Raw genomic sequence first — 23,246 nt, forward strand, 5'->3', positions numbered from 1 at the left:
CACCTTCACCCTTTACAATCTACTCCTTGCCAGCATTCGCAACAGCAAGCACATCAGTCTCGATTTCCTCGTACAGTCGAAGATTCTAGGGCCTTAGCAAATCCATGTCCTCAGCGCCCGCACGTTCGTCAGAGACTATCTCGAATACGCGCATGCGGAACGTGTATCAACAACCCAAAGTCAAATCACAACTATTCCTACGGGCTTTGCCTACCACCCAATCTAGTGCACTTACGATTTGAAGAATACCTTGTACTTTCCGTACCTCAATTCGAACGCCCACAAAGTCACTGTGAGGGTGTTCGGCGTATTAGCCATTTTCACTTCCGCCAATAGACTCAGAGATCTTTGTGTTGAAACAATGGAGAGTCGTTGAGAAGGGCCGACAAGTGATCGCGTGGGCCAGGACTATGTGTGCTATGTGGAAAGCCTAGCGGAGGCGCGCAAAGTGGTCGGCCTGGGCAGCACATGCATTGTTCAACACGGACAGGTCAGAGTGAGGCAAGGCCTCAAATAAAGTTGGGTTGGGTGTTAAACTGTCACCATGCCGAGCGATGAGATGATAGAGAGCTTCCTTGTGCCCAGAAGTCGCCTCCATGCTATTCAGGGATATGGCTACACCCTTAGGTCATACGATGGAGTCTGGGTGATGGTTACTAAACGTCGTCTTTCGAGAGTTTACAAAGGACCCATAATCGTGAGACGACAATCTTATATGCAGGAAGTTTTGTCTCGGCGTTTTACATCCGGCCACTGATGGCAGTAGCGTGGAGTCTGAATGAGAGTGGTGCACTCGCTAGATTCAGATTTGGTGTTGCTATAGGATATCTGTTCAACTAATATCATACGTAGAAATCCATTCGTAGCACATGGAGGATTCGCACGGTGACGTGCCTTGCAACAACGTCTTTTCCAATCGCCCGGGTCCAACTTGACCTGACTCGTGTCCTATTTCGGCGTCATCGTGAACCTTTTGCCAACCACTGAACATATCGTAGTTACAAGAACCAATAGTCGAAGGTGGGAGTCCTGTGCTGAATGACTTACCACACATTCAAGAGGCTCCACTCGCTCCCTTTACCATGAAACACAATTTAGGCGTCTTCTTCCCGCTGAAACCCTCTCCAACATCGAAATTCATCTTCTCGATCTCGCACTTCAGCCCACACTTCTCGTACAACTGCCTCCCCGCATCCGTACTCTCAATGACCGCGCCGACACCCTTGTCATCCGCAGCGGATAATCCCGCATTCACAAGTGCAGCTCCCGCACCGAGCCGCCTATACTCAGGATGCACAGCCAGTAGTTCCAGAACTTTTTCATATATGATGTTAGTCTCAACACTAGTTGCGGGGAAAGTAATGATCGCATACCACAGACACCTTTCCCCTTCGACCCCACCACAGCCCTCGTCCTCGGCTTTACATACTCCCTCCACAGCGCCTTCATCCACTCCCTCTCCTCTTCCCTCGGCCAATACTTTCTCACATCTTCTTCGCCCTCTGCATCCTCCAGCGTCTGCGGTGGCTGTTCGACCATGTAAGTCCAGATCCCGATTCCGATAACGATCTCTTCGCCACCTCGTGTCGATACAGCTTTCAGGAATTGGGAGTCTGGAGAACTCTGCTTCCACGCTAGTAGTCGTTCCGCGCCCTGAGCTTGGCCGGCTGGCGTGTCGTGGGCGAGAAAGTAGGCATTGATGAACGGCGCATCGGAGCCGAAGCTTAGCGACATCATTTTGAAGGTTCCTGGGAGATCTGCATCTTCTATTGGCGCAATGTGAACCTTGTCGGAGGGCGGCATTGTTGCTAAAGTCGAGATGGTGTGGTTGACCTTCCGCCAAAGATGATTCTACTCAATTGTACGTCTGGTGATCTGCGTCGGTTGTATGATTGACAAGATGTGAAGGAAGCTGAGATAAGAGATTGTGTTAGTACTGCTTGTACGTGTATATCGGTGTGGACGTATCGACGACTAGTCATTTCTCTTTGGTGCGGGGTAGACGATCGTCCATCGGGGACATCCAGTCGTACAACTACTTGCGCTATTCGTGGCTGATTTTCAGGCGTCTAACGCGCATATCTGAGAGTTGACCAGATTGACTGATTCATATGGGGAATTAGTTATGCAACTTTATTAGGCCGTCTTCATTCAAAACTATGAGTTCGTACTAGAGGTACTTGATCGAAAAGGCTATGTTTACTTCAGCTAGGCGGCTGAGGGGCCAATTGAACGTGTACATCAGAGTCTAACTTCTGCACTTTAGTACACTGAATAGAGAGATTTTTATGCCTAATATTAAAACAGATGTGCAACGTAGGCTCTTCTATGCTACTTATAGTAAGTATTAAAAAAATAGTGTGTTCATAGCTAGCGCCCCCAAATAGGAAACTACCAAATCCACTGGTATTACTTATTAGCTATTACTCTATGTATATCTTCATACTAAAGTCGCCCTGCTTCCTTATATCTATAGCTCCGCTACTTAATGCTAGGTTATGTAGAGACTATACACGGTCTATTATTTACTCTAGGAGCTCCGGATAAGCCAAGCCAGCGTACCAAAACAACTACTGTGGCACGGCCTGATAATCGGCTCCCATCCGAAGTAAACGTAGCCAGATCGTTGACCAGGAAAGAACAAATATGTATTCGGTCAGTGATCGGGTCAAAGGGTGCCGCTACAGTGTCGGTTCTACTCGGGAGAGTGCGGCCAATGAATTGGCCATAGCGTTGTCTTCGTCATTGAATTATTGAGTGCCACCTATGGTATCTCCTTCTTCTGTGGCACATCGAGAGAAAGCCTCCGCAGAATCTAGACCTGAATTGCTGCCGTTGCGTCTCATCACCTTGGACAGCCGGTAAATGGCCGTTTCGATTTCAATGAAGAGCTCTACGGCGATGGTGAAATCTCTCCCTCCATCCAATGGAATGTCCGCCGCAGTATACAGTCGCTTCTCGGGCAATCGCAATTTTCTTGAACAACCCATCTGTGTGAGAACTTCGCCATGATTAATTGGTAACACATCATGCTGGGGCTCAAGGAGACATACCCAGGGTCGTTGCATCAGTTGTAACAATGCACGCCATTTGGCACTTGCGTTGTTCTGCTCGCATAATCTGTTGAAATCTCGCAACCTCAAGACTTCCTGATCAATGAACCGCAGAGCAAGGCAACTGGGATAATTCGCCATCCCAAGCCATACGCAAAACTCGCTAGTAGTTCCATAGATTTCGAACATCATCTCGACTTGGTGATTCATTTCGTGATGATCTAGAACAGGTTGAGCAACTCTGCGTGATAAGGGATGGATCGGAGTATACTGATTGTCCTGATAGATGCACACAGTATCCACCCACAGATAACGGTCCCTAGTCCGATACCGAAGCGCTTTCAGCGTCTCGAACAGATAGGCTGAACAGACTTCACGAAGATTTTATTTCTCCTGCTTGGTGCTGGTGCCGCATGTAGAGAGCGGGAGCGATCAGGGGCTGACTGATACGCAGGAGGATGTTAGAGCAGTTGAACGGCCGCTCGTTGCCTTGTTGCATGTCTTCGTTATCGTGGCCCCCACTGCTCTGGGTGCACATATTTGTGTTTATCAGCCGTGTCCGGATATGATTTGATCGATGAACAAAATTTCACCTTTGGACAAAAAGCACTGCGCTCGTGACGGTCTTCTCGTCATGGCCACTGGTCAACTCGGGGACGAGAGACATGTCACAGTCTGTGCGGAGAACTCGACAGCTCGACAGAACACGAGGTACAAGAACGAGTGAGGGTGCAAAATAGAGAGTGAGGGTGCAACAGGTGCAACAGATGCAACGAAAGTACAACCTCCCCTGCTGACCACCGGGTCATCTCCGTGACGTGCAAGGCGGTATTATGGTGCGCGATTATGTAGCATCATGAGCAAGGCCGTCGTGAGCGCGTATAATGTTGACCCGAAATGTCAGATTTCGCGAGATGATGAATGATGTATGAAGAACGACATATCATCATTTGTTGTCGGGGCCCGGACCAAGCCGAAGTTAGTCGTACCTGCCCAACTCGAACTCGCTCTACCTACCGCCCACCCATAAACTCGGGCTTATACGCCTTCAACCCACCAGCCTTCATCAGTTCCCTCAGTGCCATCGTCGCATACTGACTAGACCCCAGCTGCAGCTTAATCACCACAGCAATCTTCTTCTCCGCCTCGTCCGACATCTCGACATCCGCACCATTGTCTCCTTTCTCTTCCTGCGCGCCCTCCTCCTTTCGCAACCTCTGCAAATCCGTCTCAACAAACTGCTGCTCATTCCTCACATAGCTGTGCACCTCAAACCCAAGCGGCTTCAACGGTCTAGCGAGAAACTTCCTATAACCCCCGCTCAGACTGACTTCCCTCCATGGCCTGCGCATGTTGTGCGGATCCAGACCACCGCCTCTCTTGCTCCCCATGAACTCCTCGTAGAATTTCTCGATTTCGTTCTTCGGGTACTCGACGTCAAAACCCGGCTGCGGCAGCACAACATCGAAGATGGTGTACTGCCCGCTCGCCGCCTCTTCTGCTGTCAGTGCTCGCGCCCGCTCGAACTCGTCATCTGCTGCGAGCGCGCTGTCTGCGCCGGCGGGATCGATGACGACTTCGCCGTCTTGGTCGATGGAGTCTTTGGTGGTGGATTCCGCGTTGACTTCCTTGTCTTTGTGCTCGTGGACGAGGACAAGGTCGCCTTCTACGACCTTCGACCCGTATGTGCTCCAGCGCTTGCCGGCTACTGTGTTCCACACGAGACTCTGGTAGGCGTGCACGTACATTAGACGCAGCTGGCGTGGGATGAGCATCAGGGCGCCCTGCCAGTCGCTCGTCCGGTCGTATCTCCCGCTCTTGCTGTTCCTGGAGCTGAGGTGCTGGACGATGCTGCGCTCCGCCTTGAACTTGTTAGGTAGGATGTCGAGAGCAGCACCCCCTCTGCCAGTGGTTTTCCAGATGTGCAGAGCTTTCGCGCGATTCCTGTCGTCTTGTGATATCAAGATGGAAGAATCTTCGAGCCTGCCTTCCGCTGCTGCGAGCGCGGTCTCGCTGTAGGCTAGCAAGTCTTCCACCGCGCCTTTTAGGTTGTTCTGAAGCATTTTCAGCCCCACGGTGTCAGTGCTAGCCGCGAAAGAACCGAAGCGCTGCAGACCGTAGTAGTTAATGAAGCCTTCTTTGGAGAAATCTGTTATCGCTTTCGAAACAATGTCGTTGGCGAGCGTGACGCGTTGTTCCACGTCCAGCCCCTCGTCACCTTGAAAACGGCAGTCTCGCAGCGTGATAACGAACTCATTGCCTTTGAGGTCGCCCAAGCCAAGATCCCTCTTCTCATACGAATAGTCTCCGATGGCCGCGCTGAAAAGTATCTTATTGAAATGGTTCAAGCGCTCAGCAGTCTGTCGCTTGACGCATACACGCTGGACAGTGCATGCTCGCCTGTCCTTAGTGCCTGCGAAACTGAACGGGTTCCGACCCCCGCCCAGCTTGCTGCCCAGGAAGCCGATTACTTCCATGGTATCCTTGTTCTCCTTGTACAGCGTGAAGTGTAGATATTCACCACCCAGCTCTTCCCACGCAAGTTGTCCTTTGCGGCGATCCGGGCCGTTATCACGGTTACTTCGATCTCCCCTTTCTTTCTTGTTCTTTCCTTTGCGTTCCTTGGGTGGGACAGCTTTTATGCGCAGCGACTGGTCAGCCTCCATAGAGCTCTCAAGCAGGTTGGGAAATACTCGGCGCAACGACTGGTGTGCGCGTGTGCGGACATCCTTGTCTGTTATCGGGGGTGCGATGACGGGTCTGAAGTCCTTCGCTTTTCTATTTTCCTTCCTACGTATCGCGCGGACAAGCGTGATGATTTCCTTGGTGGTGGTTTCGCCAAATATCGCGTGGAGGTCTACGACATCTGCTTCGGGTACCTCAAACACGTCTTCTTCTTTCACCGGCTCGATCAACTCCTCCCCAATGGTACCAGTCCCATTTTCAAGATCCATCGCCGGCGCAGATCCGTCCTCCTGCACTTCACCGGCACCACTTTTTGTAGTCGTCTCTTCCACAACACTCTCCTCATGCTTCACCTTCGCAACAGGTCCGCTTTCTCCTAAAGCCTCCACCTTCCTCTTTGGATTGCCATTGGCATTTTCTTTCGCGACCACTGCTTCCTCCTCCGCCTTTCCTGCGTCTCTCTTCTCCTCTACACCTGCGCGCCTCAAATGCAAAACCGCACCATCAAGCCCTATCTCGTTGACCAAGAAATCCGTATACCGCTGCTTGAGCACGCCTGTGAAGCCCAAATTATCCGGGCAGACATACTCCGTAATACCGGCTCTGAGTTCGCGCTCGAGGTCGTTATTGTTGGAATTGGTGGGCGTGTCGGAGACGATTGGGGCCTGGGGGAGCGCGTCTGCTGGGGGAGAAGCTGCAAAGATTGCGGTGCAGGCTGTGGTTGTGGAGGGCTCGTCGAGGCGCGCGCGTTTTGCGGGTCGCGCATCGATTTCGGAGAGGTCGGACATGGTGATTTGGCGTGTAAGAGGTGTTGTAAGTAGGCGTGGTGGAAGAGCTGCGATGTAAGTTTTCGACAGCTGTATTTTTTTGCGGGGCAGGATTAGGCGAGCGGAGAGCGGTGTTGGTAGCACCAGCGTAAGTATTGGGGTGACAAAACGTTATTGCCGGCGCTATGCCTCGCTTCCACCTGATTGTCGGTGTATCATTAAAGCGTTTGACATGGAGCAACGATCAAAGTCGTTGTACACTAGTCACTCGACCGTGCGTACGAAGCCGGTTTACAGCTTATTCGTTTCATTTCATTCAGTTGCTACCGGTACTCTAATAAGCGCAAATCCTTCGCCAGGACGCTACGAACGCAGCGCCTATACACGTTTCCACTTCATTTCACGACCACTCAAGAGCGCCTTCCGCCCCTCGGGTATAACATATACGTTGCTGCTTGTATGTTGATCATCGCCATGCTTCGCGAACACAAAAGATTGGTGAACGAGGGTAAGAAAGGTAGATACATGCTATGCTATTTAAAAAGGGCCCTCAGAGGGAAAGAAGGTTAAGTCTAAGATGTAGGAAGCCGCTCGGCGATTTCCATCAAGGTATCTCAAAAGAAAAAGAAGGAAAGGAAAGGTCGTCAGGGCAAATTCTACGACTGGGCGAAGATACCAAGGGTGGCGCAGAAGTTCGATCGGTTGTCGCTATCAAGAGCAAGACCCTTGCCATCTTGCGTGATCATGTTGACGGATGCCTTCGACGAGAGACCAAAGACGTTGATGTTGGTCGACTTGGCGTCGATCTCGTTGATGTGCTCCTGGCAGTTGTTCTCCGAGACGCACGTCTGGCTGTAGTCCTGGAAGAACGAGTAGGTACCCGCACCATAGACCCAGATGTTGTCGCTCTCGATAATGCGGACGGCCCAGGCGGTCTTGTCCGATTTGGTGCTCATGTCGGGGTCGAAGTACTTGTCGTTCTTCTTGAAGGGCTGGAGCGCGTTAGGGTTGGGCTGGTAGTAAGGCGTCTCGGTCTGGATGGCACCGAGGTAGATGTTCTTGGCGCCCTGGAAGTGGTACTGGGAGAGGACCGAGTGCTCAGAGGCAGTGCCGTACAGCCAGACAGGACCCTGGGACTCGACAAGCATGCCACGGCCGTTGTAGATGTCGATCTGGTTGTGATCCTTGAGGTCGAGCTCGTGATCGGCAGTCCACAGCCAGACGTTCTCGAAGTAGCCGTTGGAGTTCTTGGTGATGTGGAGCTGCATGAAAGAACCGATGCACTTAGGATCAGCATCGTGGGCTGTACCATTCTGCTTGCTGCAAGTGTCGGACTGGAGCTCGGTACCCTGGAAACCACCGACACGGAAGTGTACGTCCCAAAGACCAGCCTGGCCGTTCTCGGCGTTAATATTCCATTCCATGAGGATAGCACCGGGAACGGGGCCCTTGGTAGTGACGATGGAGTCGGACATTTCGAAAGCGCCCTTGTCACCACTCTGCTTGCCAATCTGGAACAACGGCTTGGGGTTCTCCATGTCCTCGAAATTGGCACCGGAAGCCATCAGAAGCGGGTAGGTCTCGCCGACAATCTTGACGTTCTTCTCGGCAGGGATGACAATGGTGTCAGATAGGACATAGGCACCGTGGTCGATCCAGAGGACCTGACCATCCGTAAGGCCGTCGATGGCTGCTTGCACTGCTTTGGTGTCATCGGTCTTACCGTCACCCTTGGCACCTGCAGTCTTCAGGCTGACGAACGAGCTGGCATCGATGTCGGCGTAGAGAGGTTTGCTACGCTCGAAAAGGCCACCGTCCTGACCAAGGAGGCTCTGGGGCTTGGTGGGGCCGTTTTGAACATCGCCCTGGACACGTCCCTGAGTGCCGCCAGAAGCAAGAGCATTACCCTGAGCCCAAATCTTGACAGTCGATCCACCAGCGAGAAGGGACTTGCCTTGGAAGTCTTGCACGGCCGTCTCGGCACCGGAAAAGTCAACGTTGTCAATGATGAGAGTGCCACCGCCAACAGGAATGCTGGTCTCGGAGAAGGAAGTATTGACACCGATGGGAGTTGAGACATACTTGCTGTCCAGGAGTAGAACAGAGCCGACAGTCTGGTTGTCAGGAGCATTTGCCATATCGAGACCGACCTTGCAGCCGTTGAAGGTGTTCGACTTCATGGTCCAGAGCCAGTTCCAGTTCATGTAGATACCAGTGTTGCACTTGTTGAAGGTCATGTTGCGAGTAGTGAACTGTTGGCTACCGAGGAAAGCACCAATGTCACCGCCGTTGAAAACGAGGTCTGTCATGAAACCACCGGAGCCGTTGTCCTGGAAGATACCCTTCTGAGCCTTGCCATTCTCCGTGCTGGCATCGGCCATGTTGAACACAACGTTCTGGATGCTAGTGGCTTGAGATACCTGCCAGTGCACACCAGCGGCGGCCTTAGCGTCGGAGATATCGATGACGAAGTTGCGGATGGAACGGTAGAAGTTGTTCTGGTTGGTGAACCAGTTGGCGCCGTTACCACCCTCAATGTAAGGGTCGGCATCGATAAGACCCATACCCTCAAAGGAAGCGGTAGCCTTCAGCGTGGGCACTTGCTTGGCATCACCGATGAACTGGGTGTAGTAGTATTGAATGATGGGCTTGCTGACCATGTAGGTGCCGGGCGGGAAGTAGACGACGGCAGGAGTGATGGTAGTAGAGTCACAGCCCTCACCGCAACGCACTTCAGTGTCAGAAGACGTCTTGGTCAGAGAAGCGATAGCCTTGTTGATAGCCGCGGTGTCGTCAGTCGAGCCGTCACCTTTGGCTCCGAAGTCCTGAACATTTCGGTAGACCAGGTAGCTGTCGGGGTTCTCGTTGAATGCAGCCTTTCCTTGTCCCTTGGAAGCGAGCGCAGGAAGCCAGTAACCACTGGCCGCGCCTGTTGATGGAGTGTCTGCCTGTGCGACCGGCGCAGCAGACGACGGAGTTGCTGAAAGAAGCACGCGCAGCGTGAGGAGAAGCGCCGAGGCGCCAAATGCTACCATGATGATAGCGGATCTGAGTCTTGAAGAGGTAGAATTTGTCTTGAATGATGTTCGAAACTTGGGGATTCGAAGTTAGTGTCTCACAGAGACGCAGTGTTGTGGTTTGCTGGGTAAAGAATGCAAGTTGTTGGAGCAACGGTGGACGAAGAAGAAAGTCCTATATAGACACACGGTGCATAGTAAAGTGAAGGTGGCAATGAATGAATGAGCGACACAATGCGAGTGAATGGAAAAAAAGCGCACGATACAATGCGAGCAACTGCAAGCTGCGTGAAGGTGAGGATGAGCGGCGGACATTGTTCATATAGAGAGCCACCGGAGGCAAAAAGAGATTAGGCTAGACTCACTGAGGCGAGGGTAAGTTCGCGCCAATGGACAGGTGTGTTTCCAAACCTCCTTGTTTCAAGTTTCTGATGGCCGGCATGCGTTGCTCGCTCCCGTCTGGGGCCTTCACTACCAGCATCGCATTGACGTTTTATATCCGGACTCTTCTCATTGTACCATGATTCTTTCTCCGCACCACCATGCCCAGCGACGCCCGTCGATCCATTCACTCCAGCCCGCAAGCCATGGTCATTCTGCGTGCCATGGTGAGGACACAGCGCCATGGCTGCCGACGGCAGGGCGACGCGTCCCGAAGCGGCAGCCAGGAATGCACGAGGGGTCGACAAGTGCACAAGCAGATGTCGGGCTGCAGGGAAGTCAGTGGGTAGCTTTCCCGGTGATTTTGCGGGCGTGAAACAGGCAGAGGCCGTGGACCACTCGGTGGAGTGGACGTCGAGGGTTGTCGTTGTGTGCCTGGCATGGCGGCAGATCGCTCGCCAAGGGGGCCTGCCGCCGGTGCCACAGCCGAGTCTAGGGCTCTGAAACAGCAAGGCGTCTCAGCCACCCAGTCGCTGGCTCGTCTGCACCATGTCACTGGTCTCGCGGGAGATGTTCCTGTTGCCAGCGCTTCAGCACCAGGCGCTGGCTGCCGAGCGAGAGGCCATGGCGATGCGGCGGGCCGCCAGCACGTCGACCACCGCGAAGAGTCAACAACGCAGCGCTGTGCCGCCGGACAAGTCACACGCCCGCCTGGTTAGGCCCCAGATGCCCGTGGGGATTCAAGCTTCGCCGCATCCTTCATCTTGCAGTTGACGACGAAGCCCGTCGCGAGGAAGCCTTACGCCTAACGCACTCGGGAAGCTGCTACTGACAAAGGGCCTCCCTCCCCTCACTCTGCATTCGCCTTGCCTGGTCCGCCGTCCGGGCATTTTTGAGCTCGCACTGTGCGACGGTAGCACCACCTCTTCTCCACGCGCCAGGGTCCTCATTGAAATTGTACAGACCCACACCGCCGTGGATCGTGTGCTTATCGGCGCATCGCGAACGCGTCTGCACAGGGAAAGCGCTTGCGCCTGTGGTTGGATTTGCTTTTATTTCAGGTGCGACTACGGAGCAGACCATCGTTTGATGCGAGCAGCTCCCGCGTAGATCCCGGTAGCTTAAACCCGTCTGTTAATGTGAAATACATAGCCAATCCTAGGCCTTCGCGGGCAGTCTACATAGCTCACGGTCCCGTGCGAAACAGGGGACGTTGCTATACTTGCAATTAAGCTCGCATGCATCGGAAATTTGGACTCGCCTTAGCCACTCGGTTACTTTACCAAAACTCCTCTGCGCTGGCCTTGGTGGCATGTTGCATCGACGACTGTGCTTCCCCATCTTGTTGCTCATTTTGGAGCCCGCGAATCACCCGTGCAAGGCGTTCGATGCCCTCGGCGAGGACGTCTTCATCTTCCCAAGCAAAACACATCCTGCCCAGGGTTAGCACGGTCGTGGACTGGGTCTGCGTCCGAAGTCTATGCCCCAAGTACAACGGTCGTCGGTATATGCAATATAGCTTGCGCCGCAATGCTGCAGTGGCTTCAAGACATGGCAGGTGCCTACCTGATGTCTTGTTCGAAGTGAGTCCCTGCGTGATCTGTGTCACCGGGCACTTGAAAGATCTCCCCCTACACAAGAGTGTTAGTGTAGCCGGGCTGAACTCGGGACACTGCACACCTGCGCAACAACAACGTTTTCCTCTTCCTTGGCCCGTTGCACCACAGTGATGCTCTTGATCCCGTCCGGCAGCGTCAGCCAAATGAAATAGCCTCCCACGACGTCCCGATCTGTCTGCGGCAGACGAGCCCCTAGAGGGATTAATTCTGTTTCAATTGCCCTAACGAACTTCTGATAACGCCTGCCATATGAAGGTTGGAGAACCTCGTAAACATGGCGCTGGAGATCTCCGGACTCGATTATCTCTCCTAGAAAGGTAGCGGCAAGCTGCGAAGGCGCACCACCTGATCTGCTTGAGCCGCTGTAACCACGTTAACTGTCATTCTAGATGCAATTGCCTCTCTCGGCTTTCCGTATTGCACATCGCATCGTACGAGCTCTAGAACGCTACACGATGGACTATGGCGCGAGTGCGTGCCATGACTCGGTACTTACTTAGGGTTGCGAGGGGCATACATACGTTTGAGAAACACCAAATGCTAACTTCGAGGTACCCTCGCACCAGCCAGTCCTTAGACCGGGGCCAGCGATCTTCGAGAAACTGCCGTTTGACACCGAGTTGCCGAATCCATCAGCACCTTCCCGTTCCGCACCACCATCGAGGTACCGATCAATATCGACGATCCTGGGCAGAACAGCTTTGTCGAGGGACAGATGCTTCGCTGTAAGACTCGCTGGCCATTGCAAGAAGTCTGGCCAACCCACTTAGTTCGTGTTGCAGTGTGATCCGCGACCGACGCACATACCGTACACATCATCTGTAATGATCAAAGCGTCGTATTCTCGTGCTAGTCTGACTAGCTGTTCTCTTCGCTTCAAGGTCATCGTCTTGAATGAGGGGTTCGAAAATGTAGGAACTGCATAGATGATGTGGCGATAGAACTTAGACCATGGTCTCTGAGGCTTAATGGGCTATAGCACGGTCAGTCCAGTACAGCGCAATGTGTAGAACGCCTTGGATAACGCGTGCAGCATCGTACGAACTGACGTCGTATATCAGCTGCTGACGGTACGCTAACCCTGCAGTCTTATGGCGTTCACTGATTTGCGAATATTCGTACGACGCCGTAACAAAATTCGGGCATTGGGAAGCCGCGTTGTGTTGGCAAGACCGCTTGTGTGTCGTAGAGCCTTATATGACGCGCATACGGATGCCGACTCCGCTCGGACAGTACTCACCTGTTCGCCGTTGGGTTGTGCCCGTGCTTTGGCCTCGCTCTCTCTGATCTCAGTCCTCAGGTACTCAATGTCGATGCCTTCTTCATCTTCTGGTACTGCTCGGAGCTTTAGCGCGCTATCATCAAAGATACGAAAAGCCAACATGTAGGCCGGAGCTACGATCCACACGTTACGTGTGTGCACCGGATCAGTGAACACCTGGAGAAGGCATGCGAGGTTCTGCGATGCTCCACCTGTCACGGCAATACGCTCTTCGGATATGGGTGCCGTTGGTTGGTAAAAATTCGTAAGCCACGAAGCCATGTTCTGGCGTAACTGGCATGCGTCTTAGCAACCGTCGGATTTGACTCTCCGTAGGCTTGATACTTTATGGTCCCCGTTGTCGGGTGCATACAGCAGTGCTGGAAACGCTATCGACGGATCCTGGAGCACAGCGCGCGAGCCCTTTTCGATGAGATGATTCGGGATCAATGAGATATTCGGCCAACTGCGGGAACAGGTCAGCAGGGTGACCCAATGCAGCAATGCCAGTGCTGTCAGTTACGCGTAAACAGCGCTCCACGCGGCACACAATGGCCCAAGGGCTAATCATAATGGAGCAAGGGGCTAGGATGAGGACGCGAAGGAAAGCTGACGTGCCCTCTCAATAGATTGATGAGTTTTTTAGAGCTAGACGCGGAGCCGACAACCTCGGAGAAGTTGGACGCAGCCATGGTCGTCTTCGTAATTCAGTCGGTCGCAAGTGAGCGGACGAAATATCGAAAAGGTATATCGAATGCTGAGGCATCCGAGTCAAGGCGTGTTGGGGTAACGCCGGCAACGCTAGCCGTACATAAGCTCTGCCGCTATCGATAGGCTTGTGGCTGGAAAGCATGTGGCGCACGGGCTGAGGGAGCTGGATGCAGTACGACTGGTCGGAGGTATTTAAAGAAGGCTCGAAATGTTGCAGTGCAGCATGCAGCATGTAGGCCTTGTCAGGTCCCGGATGTCGATCTCACTCGTGCGAGCAACGGCGAACTCGCAGAAGGTGCGATGCCTCGCCAAGCCTTCCCCATCCATCGACGGGGCCTACGTCATGGCGCTAGGCGAAGCAGCACGCGGTGCTGGCCAAAACTGCTCGTGTTGTGCTGCTCCTCAGCTGGGGTTGCGAGCTGACAGTCGCCAGTGCCCGCGGCTCGAGGCGCTTGTTTTGCTCCCTCTGACCTTTGCGCGGCCCATGGTCGACACTTGCGGGCCGTCGGCGTCCCTGGATCCCGCGTTGAAGGTCGGATGCCGGCTCGGGCGCGGCAGATGTTCTCCAGCGCGCTCATGGCCCGACAGCTGCCGGCGCAACGCCTACAGTCTCAGGAGTCGGAGCTTGGAAGAACAACAGCCATGTGCTCAGCAAACGGAACGCGTGCGCAAAGAGAGCCTCCAAACACTGGCCGAACACGCTCGGGCTGACAGGCATGCGCCTCTATGCTGCCTCACAACAAGGCGGCTGTTTTCGGGGGCCATGCTGGCCACGTTTTTCTCTGTGTGGCGATGGTGTTGGTCTCAGCGCCGGCGGCGTCATCGAGGCACCCCTGCAACTTCGCCCTTCACAGGCAATGGTTTCATACGCTCTAGTTTTGCACTGGCCGCCTGGTCCTCCGCTGGCCGGACGCCCTACATATACAATGGGCCTCCCCAAGGCACTAGCTTTGCGTGGCTCTCTTTCTCACCACCACACTTTGATGCCCTTGTCCATGGCGTCCTGTTTGCTTGTGCTCCCCACTGTGTAGACGAAAAATTGGGTCCGACAATAAACCCGCAGCCATCCGACCGCGCTGCCCGCCCGTATTCGCCTTTCCGCCTCCTGCACTGCCTCTGTCCACCTATTTTGGAGCCGTTGTGTGGTGGGAATTGGCAAACAAAGGGCAACCTGCTGAGCTTGCGTGCGCCAGCCTTGTGAAGAGATTTGACCTGAACACTCCGGTGGACCATTGGGCTGGGTTGCACCATGTTGAGCGCACCCAAAAGGAACGCCGGCCGTAGGCTCTCCTCGCTCTTCTCCATGGGCTCAAACGACTCCAAGGACTCGAAAGAGTCGAAGGAATCTGGCTCTGCGGCATCTTCAGAATCGAGTAGCCGCCTGTCAAAGGTAAAGAAGCGCATAACCTCGCACTCGCTAGCACCCGACTATCCCGCTCCTTCCCATAGCCCACGAGACATTGCCGTCAGCGCGCCAGTCACCATACAGACTGTCGATTCCGTAGCTGCCGCTTTCGAACCCCTCGAACCGCCGCCGCCTCTTACAAGCTCCAACCCGAACTCACGAAGCAGCTCACCCAACCGGCTCAACAAGAGCCGACCTGGCACTCCTGGCACTCCTGTTGGAGGTCTGCTCACACCCACCACGGACACAGAGGCCAAGAAAAACAGGCGTCGCAGTAGACTGTTTGGTTACGGGGAGAGCAGCGATGAGCGATTACAGGACCCGAGCCAACGGCATCCCAAGGATAGCCCGTTGGCATGGGTAGTCGGACACAAGGGAAAGGTGGAATACAGCTTGACCATGTTGTTGAACGGCGAGAGGGTATGTTGTTCTGGCATGGGTTGATGGACGAGACTAACGAATCTGACAGGTACCGGAGCTATGGGATGATGCCGGCGATACCCTCGTATACCTCTTTCCACGCACTTCAGACAAAGGCCCTTCTTTCCGCATAGATTCGTCCGTCTATGCATCGTCTCAATACATGACCAGACTGCTGCACGGGCAGCTTTACAGCGAAACCACTGAAATGCCCGATCGCTCCGTCCGCAACTCATCTGCCACGTATGGAATTCCTTCGCGAACAGGCTCCCCCGACGCCAGCGTTGTAGACAGCTCGGACGGATCGAAAGGATCAAGAGCTCTCAGCGATGCGACCGAGGACGATCACTCCGAAAAGCATCTATACATGCCCATTGCTCTTTCAACTGACCAAGCGCCCATCACACCGACAACTTCCGAGCCTAAACTTGCCAACAAGGACATTGACACGCTCATTTCCTACCGCAACTTTTTCGCATTCCTTATCGGCCAGTCGTTGGTGGCTACCCAGCGGCACTCTGACATTTTCGACATCTTCTTGCGCATAGCAGATATCTTGCAGCATTACAACTTCTCAAATGTCGACGGATCTACCTACGGCGAGGTCGCTGCGTCGAGCTTCGACAGTTATGTCGATGAGTTGTACCTGGCGGATGTTCGGCAAAGCAGGGAAAAGACCATTGAAGCAATCGTTCTTGGAGAGAAGATGCGATCCATGTCATTGTACACCGAGGGTTTCGTTCACGCCGTGGGCAAATTCGACAGCATAAAGGAACTGAATCATCCCAAGTACGACTTGATTAGCCCTAAAACGGGCACACGTCTCGCTCGCGCAGCATTGGACTTGGATAACCGGGAGATGAATATCAACAACAAGCTCAAGGAATTCGACTTTCCCGCCATGTTCGCTGGTATTATGAACTCTGCCATGGCAGATGAGAAGAAGGCCGTAAGGTTCGGTAAGTGGAAATCGGCTTTCATGAGCACACGGTCGTTTGCCCTGGATTATTACAAGACGAAGTACGGAGGCTGGTTACCAAAGGCCCGGTCAAAGAAGAACAACCTCACTACGAGCGGACTGAATCGCTTAGTATTGCTGGAAATTTATCACGATCTGTCCGATCTTTACGATCTGCTAGTGGATCGAACGAATCTTACCAACCGTACTGCTGATGGTTTTATGAGCGAGGACGAGCGGACAGACTTCGAATCGATTGCAGCACTTGCCATGCGGAAGGTCCTCAGCGAGTACGACCGCAGCACACCCCCAGTGCAACCTCCCATACCTTTCGACGTACCTTTGTATCCTACTTTGAAGGAAGTCAACAAGGAGTATCCGTCCGGCGATAGAAAGAAGGATGCAAAATCCCGTGGCAAGAAACTCACCAAAGACCAGATTGCGCGGATGATCAAGGCTTCGCACAATGAAGACGCGGAGAAGAAGACCGCGTTTCTGGAAGCATTCCGCCACTTCGAGCATAAGCAGGCTTCAGGCTGCACTATGGAGGAGCTGTACGAACTAAGGTCGGGTCAGTGGCTCTTCCTCTACGCTGTAATTCAGTCTTTGCCCATGTTGGTGGTGGATGCGCCCGGCGTCCGCTTCACCGAGGGCGTAGAGTATTTCCTCTGCGAGGTGCCACGCGCCGGTACTCCTTGGGGCCGCGAGGACACTTATCGTGCGCGAACTTGGTTTGGTGTTGCTGGAGGCTCTCAAGTCGTCAGCTTACCGACTGACGTTGTCGAGAATGGAGTTGAAGGTGTCTTCCGCCGGTCTCACTGCTGGCAGATGGCAGAGAAGTGGGCGCAAAACGACACGCTGTTGAACGCAGCTATGCACGAGATGAATGCTGCCCCTCTGCCACCTCCGCCGGGGTTCCTCGACGCCTCAGCAGCGATACCAAGCCCTCGTTCGCAAAGTCCCGCCGGCGACCGTCGACGCGAGAGCGTGATGAATCTCGGGCTAGAAGCTCTGCCTCTGCCTCCAGGCTTTGCGCCAGGAGGTGCTCCCTCACCAGGAGGCGGCTCGCCCATGATGCGACCTGTATCTGTTCACGACCCTACGAAAACATTTGATTCAATCCTCGAATCGGTTCCCAACAAGAAAGACAAGAAGAAGAAAAAATGAGCTTCCAGCGTGTTGATACGATCTTCCCGCATCATCGTCTTTGCGGCTGGCATTTGAATTGTATATATTGCATCGGCGTTGCATTGCGATTTGCATTGGAAATAATGCCCATGGTGCTTTTCTGGTTTAACCTACGGATGGTACTAAAAGGTTTGGGTAACGGTAGATAATTAATGGCCCAGTAGGCTGGATGGTAAATGGCAAGGAAGACCGAAAAACATACGTCGTACAAACACTGCTGACGTCTCCTAGAAGACGTATATCAAATATAAAATATCATTGTAGACATGTCCGAAACTTCCTGGGGGTGTTTTGTTCTCGTATAATGTTGCCTGTTGAGGCTGCTCGGAAAGTAATCCGTTGTTTCCCTTGCTGCGGCTCTCGTTGCGAACCGAGCGCCTATCTTGCGCTACGGTCCCGGGCCACGGTCATTGGCGCCGATAGCGGTGAGATTTCCCACGAGCTCCCCTCTACAGACACCGGAAGTTCACAGGAACCCGCTGCCATCGTCGCTGCCACCATTGCGTTCAGCGTTCGCAATGACTTCCTCACTTCCGGGCACTCGCGACTTGCCAGCCTCGCAGTACGATTTAAGCACGTACTGGGGTCGTGTGCGGCATTGCGCAAACGTTTCTGATCCAAGGTGAGATTGCCGCGCGGGTGAGCTTCTCCATCAGTGTACTGGGTGGTGAGTACCACTGTTTTGTCTCCCCTGCAGACCCTATGGACACCATCTGCCTGTCAGGAAGTTAAGCTAACGATTGTGATCGTAGAACGCTCCTCACATCCTCCGCCGGCCTCGAAGATGCGAAACGACTCATCACTGCGTACAAGACGGGGAAAGTGCGGAACATGAACCCCGAGCTATGGCAGGCGAAGAAAATCATCGACTCCACGATACACCCGGGTACAAGCTGACGTCTGGAACTCAAAGGACGTGCGCTGATGGGGAACAGATACGGGAGAGCCTGTTGTGCTACCCTTCAGGATGTCTGCCTTTGTGCTGACTAATTTGGTAGTCACGGGTGGCATGCTCACACCAGGACTGGGGGTGCGCAATCACAGTGAATGTGCTCGGTCGACTGCTAAAGTTTTACAGACTGCAGGAACGCTCGGCTGGCAGGTTGTCAACCAGTCGCTCAACGTGGCCATCAACTACTCGAATGCGAACAAATCGACCCCACTACCTACCTCAGCAATCGTCAAGTCGTACTTCATCGCCGTGGGTGCATCCTGTGGTGTTGCGCTTGGCTTGAACTCCATAGTGCCCCGCCTGAAGCGTCTTTCTCCCAACGCGAAATTGATCGCTGGTCGTTTGGTACCATTCGCCGCTGTCGCTTGCGCCGGTGTGTTGAACGTATTCTTGATGCGTGGAGAAGAGATACGGAAGGGCATCGATGTATACCCGGTTCTTACAGACGACGAGAAGCAGCGTGTGGAGAAGGGCGAGCTGAAGGTAGAACCTCTGGGCAAGAGCAAGAAGGCGGCAACGCTCGCGGTCGGCGAGACAGCAATAAGCCGTGTGTTGAACGCGACTCCTATTATGGTTCTACCGCCTCTCATCCTCGTCCGGCTGCAGAAGACGGAGTGGCTGAAGCAGAGGCCGAGAATGACCACGCCCGTGAACCTAGGTGAGACTGCAGGCAGGCCGCAGGCGGCTATAGAATGCTGATAAACGGATAGGTCTCATCTTCGCGACGAGCATCTTCGCACTGCCACTGGCACTTGCTGCATTTCCTCAGCGACAGGCTGTCAGTGCCAAGTCGCTGGAGGAAGAGTTCCATGAGCGTGGAGGGAGGGACAACTTGGTGGAGTTTAACCGTGGGATATAATCTCTGGCGTGGTGCGCGTGAGCCAGGCTTCAGGCATCATATGTCTATAGAGGGCCGGGAGCAAACTCCACGTGGTGAAAGTGTAGAAATAGGAAATGGAAGGAAGGCATCGAATTCGCGGACAAGCGAGCACTTTGATTGGCCAGTATCCGGACAACTTGGTGCAGCAGAGAGCTGCGAAGCGGGTGGCATCGTCTATACGAATGAACAGAAAACATTTCATAAACTTCAATCACGGGTAACTGAGTCATCACTTGTCATACCATAGTAGAACGATCCAGAAACGGTATCCGAGTGGGCGTGGCGTCAATCTGTCATTTTCGGCCAAAGAACATTTGAAGTGACAGGTGGCTCGAAGGTCCGCGAACAGGGTAGCTAGCTCCGACATTTAAACATTGCATGCAACCTTCCGTCCGCCGCTCTTCACGACTTATGTACACATAGCTCACTATTTGGGATACTGCTCCCTTACCTTCCTTTTACCAACTCAAGTGTCCTTTTCACATTCTCGTGCAGCGCGTTCGAAGCCCCACCGCCACTTCATAGAGGCATCCCACCTCCACACCGCATTTACTGCGCGTCCACCACACCACTTCGAAGGCTCGACTCAGTCCGCACACAATGGCTCCTCCAGGTCGTCGGAGACACAGTCTTTCTCCTGCCGCAATCTTCCTGGGCCTCATTTTCCTCTTCTCCTCCACCGCGTCCGCCGCGTCCGCCGTCCTAGGAATTGACCTTGGCACCGAATACATCAAAGCCGCGCTCGTCAAGCCCGGCATCCCCCTCGAAATCGTCCTCACCAAAGACTCAAAACGTAAAGAGACCTCCGCCGTCGCTTTCAAGCCGCTGAAGAGCGGTGCGCTTCCGGCGGGAGAGTTCCCGGAGCGCTTCTACGGCAGCGATGCGGTGGCTCTGGCGGCGCGGTTTCCGGGCGATGTATACCCGAATTTGAAGCAATTACTTGGTGTAAGCAAGGAGGGAGATAACGTCAAGGTGTACAATTCGAGATACCCCGCGCTGAAGATTGAGGGCTTGGAGGGCAGGAAGACGGTTGCGCTGCGGAGTGGCGTGTTTGCAGGCGAGGAGAAGCCATTTTCAGTGGAAGAGCTTTTGGCCATGGAGCTTAAGAATGTAAGGGATAATGCGAAGGCGTTGGCTGGTAGCGATGTGTCCGAGGTTGTGTTCACGGTTCCGCCGTTCTATACCGTTGAGGAAAGGAGGGCGCTGGAGGTTTCGGCGAGGCTGGCGGGCTTGAACGTCCTAAATGTGGTCAGTGACGGGTTGGCTGTTGGCATCAACTATGCCATGAGCCGGACGTTCCCTGTTATTAATGAGGGAGGCAAGCCAGAAATCAACCTCGTTTTCGACATGGGCGCTGGATCCGCTTCTGCGACTGTAATCAAGTTTCAGGGACGGACTGTCAAGGATGTGGGCCGTTACAACAAGACTGTCCAAGAAGTTCAGGTTCTTGGAGCCGGTTGGGATAAGACGCTCGGTGGTGATGCGCTTAACGCGCTCATCATTGAAGACATGATTTCGACTTTCGTTGGACTTCCGGCGGCAAAGAGCGCTTCTATCGCCGCGGATCATGTTAAGGCTCACGGGCGTACCGCTGCGAAGCTCTGGAAGGAGTCTGAGAGGGTCCGACAGGTCCTCAGTGCAAACACTGAGACCTCGTCCTTCTTCGAGAGCTTCTTCGAGGACGTCGACTTTCGCTACAAGATCTCTCGCGTCAGGATTGAGGAGATGGCCACCGACTACGCTTCGCGGGTAGAGGGTCCCATCACGCGTGCTCTTGAAGCAGCTGGTCTTGAGCTTTCTGACATTGATTCCGTCATTGTTCACGGTGGTGCTTCTCGCACTCCATTCGTCCAGGCCCGCCTCGAAGCTCTTGTCGGCAAGTCCAAGATCAAGGCCAACGTCAACTCCGATGAAGCCGCTGTATTTGGTGCTGCCTTCAAGGCCGCTGGTCTCAGCCCCTCTTTCCGCGTTAAGGAGATCCGTGACACGGATACCCAGGGCTACACTCATGGCATCCAGTACATGTTCAATCTGAAGGACCGCGACCAAAAGATTTTCTCACCATCAACCAAGATTGGAGCCACCAAGGACCTACCTTTCCAGATGATGGGCGAGTTCGAGTTCACCATCTACCAGGCTACGCCAGGCCCTAACGGCGATGTCGTGAAGCAGCCTACTCTCCATTTTGCGAGCGGCAACCTCACCAAGGCTGTCACTGAGCTGATCGATAAAGAAGGCTGCGACCGTGATAGCTTCAATAACTATGTTCAGGTCAGGCTTAGCCCCATAACCGGCGAGCCCGAGGTCACTTCTGCCTGGGTCACTTGCGAGACGGAGGTCAAGACTGGTATCGTCGATGGTGTCAAGAACTTCTTCGGTATGGGCGACAAGAAGGACCAGGAGCCGTTGAAGGAGAGCGAAGGCGCTTCCGAGTCCGCCTCCGCATCGTCATCGAAGTCATCCTCGAAATCCTCTTCGAAGAAGTCGTCCAAGGCATCGTCTGCATCTTCTCCCAGCTCTGGGGCTGCCGATGCGTCAGCTTCTGACGCTGCGCAAACTGGACCCAAGAAGAAGACGGTCAGGTCTGCAATCACGTACTCGGTCACACAACAGGGCTATGAGAAGCACCCTCGCAAGGAATTCAAGCGCATGCAGGACAGGTAAGCTTTGGATTCATTCGTGAGATCTTGCGAATACTAATGAGACCAGGCTCACCGCCTTCGATGAGTCTGACAAGGCTCGTCGCAACCGCGAAGAAGTCCTGAATGCCCTTGAAGCGTTCACATACAAGGCGCGCGACTACCTGGAAGATGAGTCGTTTATCACTGCATCCACCACTGCTCTTCGTTCTACGCTCGAGGAGAAGCTTAGCGCCACCTCTGAGTGGATCTACGCTGAGGGCCAGGACGCCGACCATAAGACCCTAAAGGCTAAGCTCAAGGAGCTCGAAGATATTGTGAAGCCCATCCTAGAGCGCAAGACCGACGCCGTAGAGCGTCCGGAAGCCATCAAGCAATTCGAAGCCAACCTCGCTGACGTTAAGACCGCCATTGACCTGGTCAAGACTCAAATCAAGGATCAGGAAGTCGCTCTGTCAAAGTCCGCCGAGGCAGCGAGCAAGGCGTCTGCCTCCAGCACTGAATCGCCATCTTCTTCCGCGTCGGCCGATTCGCTAGATGAGCTTGAGGAAGAACCTCGCGCATCTGCGTCTGCGTCTGAATCTGCCGCTGCCAACGAGCCCACCGATGTCCCTATCATTTATACTGAGGAGGACCTGACCTTCATACAGGAGACGCACGCTAACGCTAGCAAGTGGCTCGAGGAGAAGCAAGCCGCACAGAAGAAGCTCAAAGATAGTGATGAACCCGCCGTCTCAGCCAAGGACATTAAGATTGAGGGCGAGAAGCTCAACAACGCAGTCATCCAGATCATGATGAAGAAGGCGCACCACTTAAACGCCCCCAAGCCTAAGAAACCCACCGTCAAGAAGCCCAAGAAGGAATCGAAGAAGAACAAGAAGGCGAGGAAGGACGAAAAGGGTCCTACTCACGAAGAGCTCGAGGAGGCGCTTGAGAAGGCCGGCCTGAAGAAAGATAGCATCAAGTTTGCCAACTTTGATCATCCGGAGGAGATCTTGGATACGGATGGGAAGTTGAAGAGTAAGCTCGATTTGCCAGAGGGTGCGAGCGAGGAGGAAATCAACGAGGCGATTAAGAAGATCGTGGATGGTGCGCAAGCGAAGAAGGATGGCCACGATGAGCTATAGTCATGATGTTGGGAAACGTGTGAAGGGAAAGAACTGAGAAGAACCAAATAGAAATGTGTATATGTAAATTCACGAGGGTATTGAGCATTTGAAGGAGTCTCGTGCAGAATGGAATTCATTCAGAATTACATAGCCTCCATTACTCAGCGTTGTGAAGCACGGTGGAATCGCGCTTGCTGAGAG

General features: G+C 53.7%; 7 protein-coding genes across 7 annotated transcripts; 3 read left to right on the plus strand and 4 right to left on the minus strand.

Moving 5' to 3' along the window:
* Positions 1–1,054: 1,054 nt before the first annotated feature.
* On the minus strand, positions 1,055–1,803 carry N0V89_000823 (uncharacterized protein; the record flags this gene model as incomplete). Its single annotated transcript, XM_056209643.1, has 2 exons — positions 1,055–1,314; positions 1,374–1,803. The coding sequence occupies 2 exons, from the start codon at positions 1,801–1,803 to the stop codon at positions 1,055–1,057; spliced, it is 690 nt and encodes a 229-aa protein (XP_056076465.1).
* A 2,263-nt stretch (positions 1,804–4,066) lies between these two features.
* PUS7 (multisubstrate pseudouridine synthase 7) lies at positions 4,067–6,526 on the minus strand (the record flags this gene model as incomplete). The annotated part of the gene is made up of 1 exon (XM_056209644.1): positions 4,067–6,526. One exon carries the CDS (start codon positions 6,524–6,526, stop codon positions 4,067–4,069), a length of 2,460 nt encoding a protein of 819 aa, XP_056076466.1.
* Positions 6,527–7,161: 635 nt separating this feature from the next.
* Positions 7,162–9,540, minus strand: N0V89_000825 (uncharacterized protein; the record flags this gene model as incomplete). The annotated part of the gene is made up of 1 exon (XM_056209645.1): positions 7,162–9,540. The coding sequence occupies one exon, from the start codon at positions 9,538–9,540 to the stop codon at positions 7,162–7,164; it is 2,379 nt and encodes a 792-aa protein (XP_056076467.1).
* A 1,642-nt stretch (positions 9,541–11,182) lies between these two features.
* On the minus strand, positions 11,183–13,065 carry YEY2_1 (Valine--pyruvate aminotransferase; the record flags this gene model as incomplete). Its single annotated transcript, XM_056209646.1, has 6 exons — positions 11,183–11,336; positions 11,470–11,534; positions 11,584–11,884; positions 12,044–12,275; positions 12,330–12,495; positions 12,763–13,065. 6 exons carry the CDS (start codon positions 13,063–13,065, stop codon positions 11,183–11,185), a joined length of 1,221 nt encoding a protein of 406 aa, XP_056076468.1.
* A 1,678-nt stretch (positions 13,066–14,743) lies between these two features.
* On the plus strand, positions 14,744–17,444 carry N0V89_000827 (uncharacterized protein; the record flags this gene model as incomplete). The annotated part of the gene is made up of 2 exons (XM_056209647.1): positions 14,744–15,319; positions 15,369–17,444. 2 exons carry the CDS (start codon positions 14,744–14,746, stop codon positions 17,442–17,444), a joined length of 2,652 nt encoding a protein of 883 aa, XP_056076469.1.
* Positions 17,445–17,983: 539 nt separating this feature from the next.
* On the plus strand, positions 17,984–19,276 carry fsf1 (Sideroflexin FSF1; the record flags this gene model as incomplete). Its single annotated transcript, XM_056209648.1, has 5 exons — positions 17,984–18,087; positions 18,218–18,351; positions 18,401–18,495; positions 18,544–19,075; positions 19,128–19,276. The coding sequence occupies 5 exons, from the start codon at positions 17,984–17,986 to the stop codon at positions 19,274–19,276; spliced, it is 1,014 nt and encodes a 337-aa protein (XP_056076470.1).
* Positions 19,277–19,897: 621 nt separating this feature from the next.
* On the plus strand, positions 19,898–23,063 carry LHS1 (lumenal Hsp70 protein; the record flags this gene model as incomplete). Its single annotated transcript, XM_056209649.1, has 2 exons — positions 19,898–21,957; positions 22,007–23,063. The coding sequence occupies 2 exons, from the start codon at positions 19,898–19,900 to the stop codon at positions 23,061–23,063; spliced, it is 3,117 nt and encodes a 1,038-aa protein (XP_056076471.1).
* Between the last annotated feature and the right edge of the window lie 183 nt (positions 23,064–23,246).

Source organism: Didymosphaeria variabile (assembly GCF_027946475.1).
Source record: "Didymosphaeria variabile strain IMI 356815 chromosome Unknown scaffold_1, whole genome shotgun sequence".
Taxonomy (NCBI): Eukaryota; Fungi; Ascomycota; class Dothideomycetes; order Pleosporales; family Didymosphaeriaceae; genus Didymosphaeria; species Didymosphaeria variabile.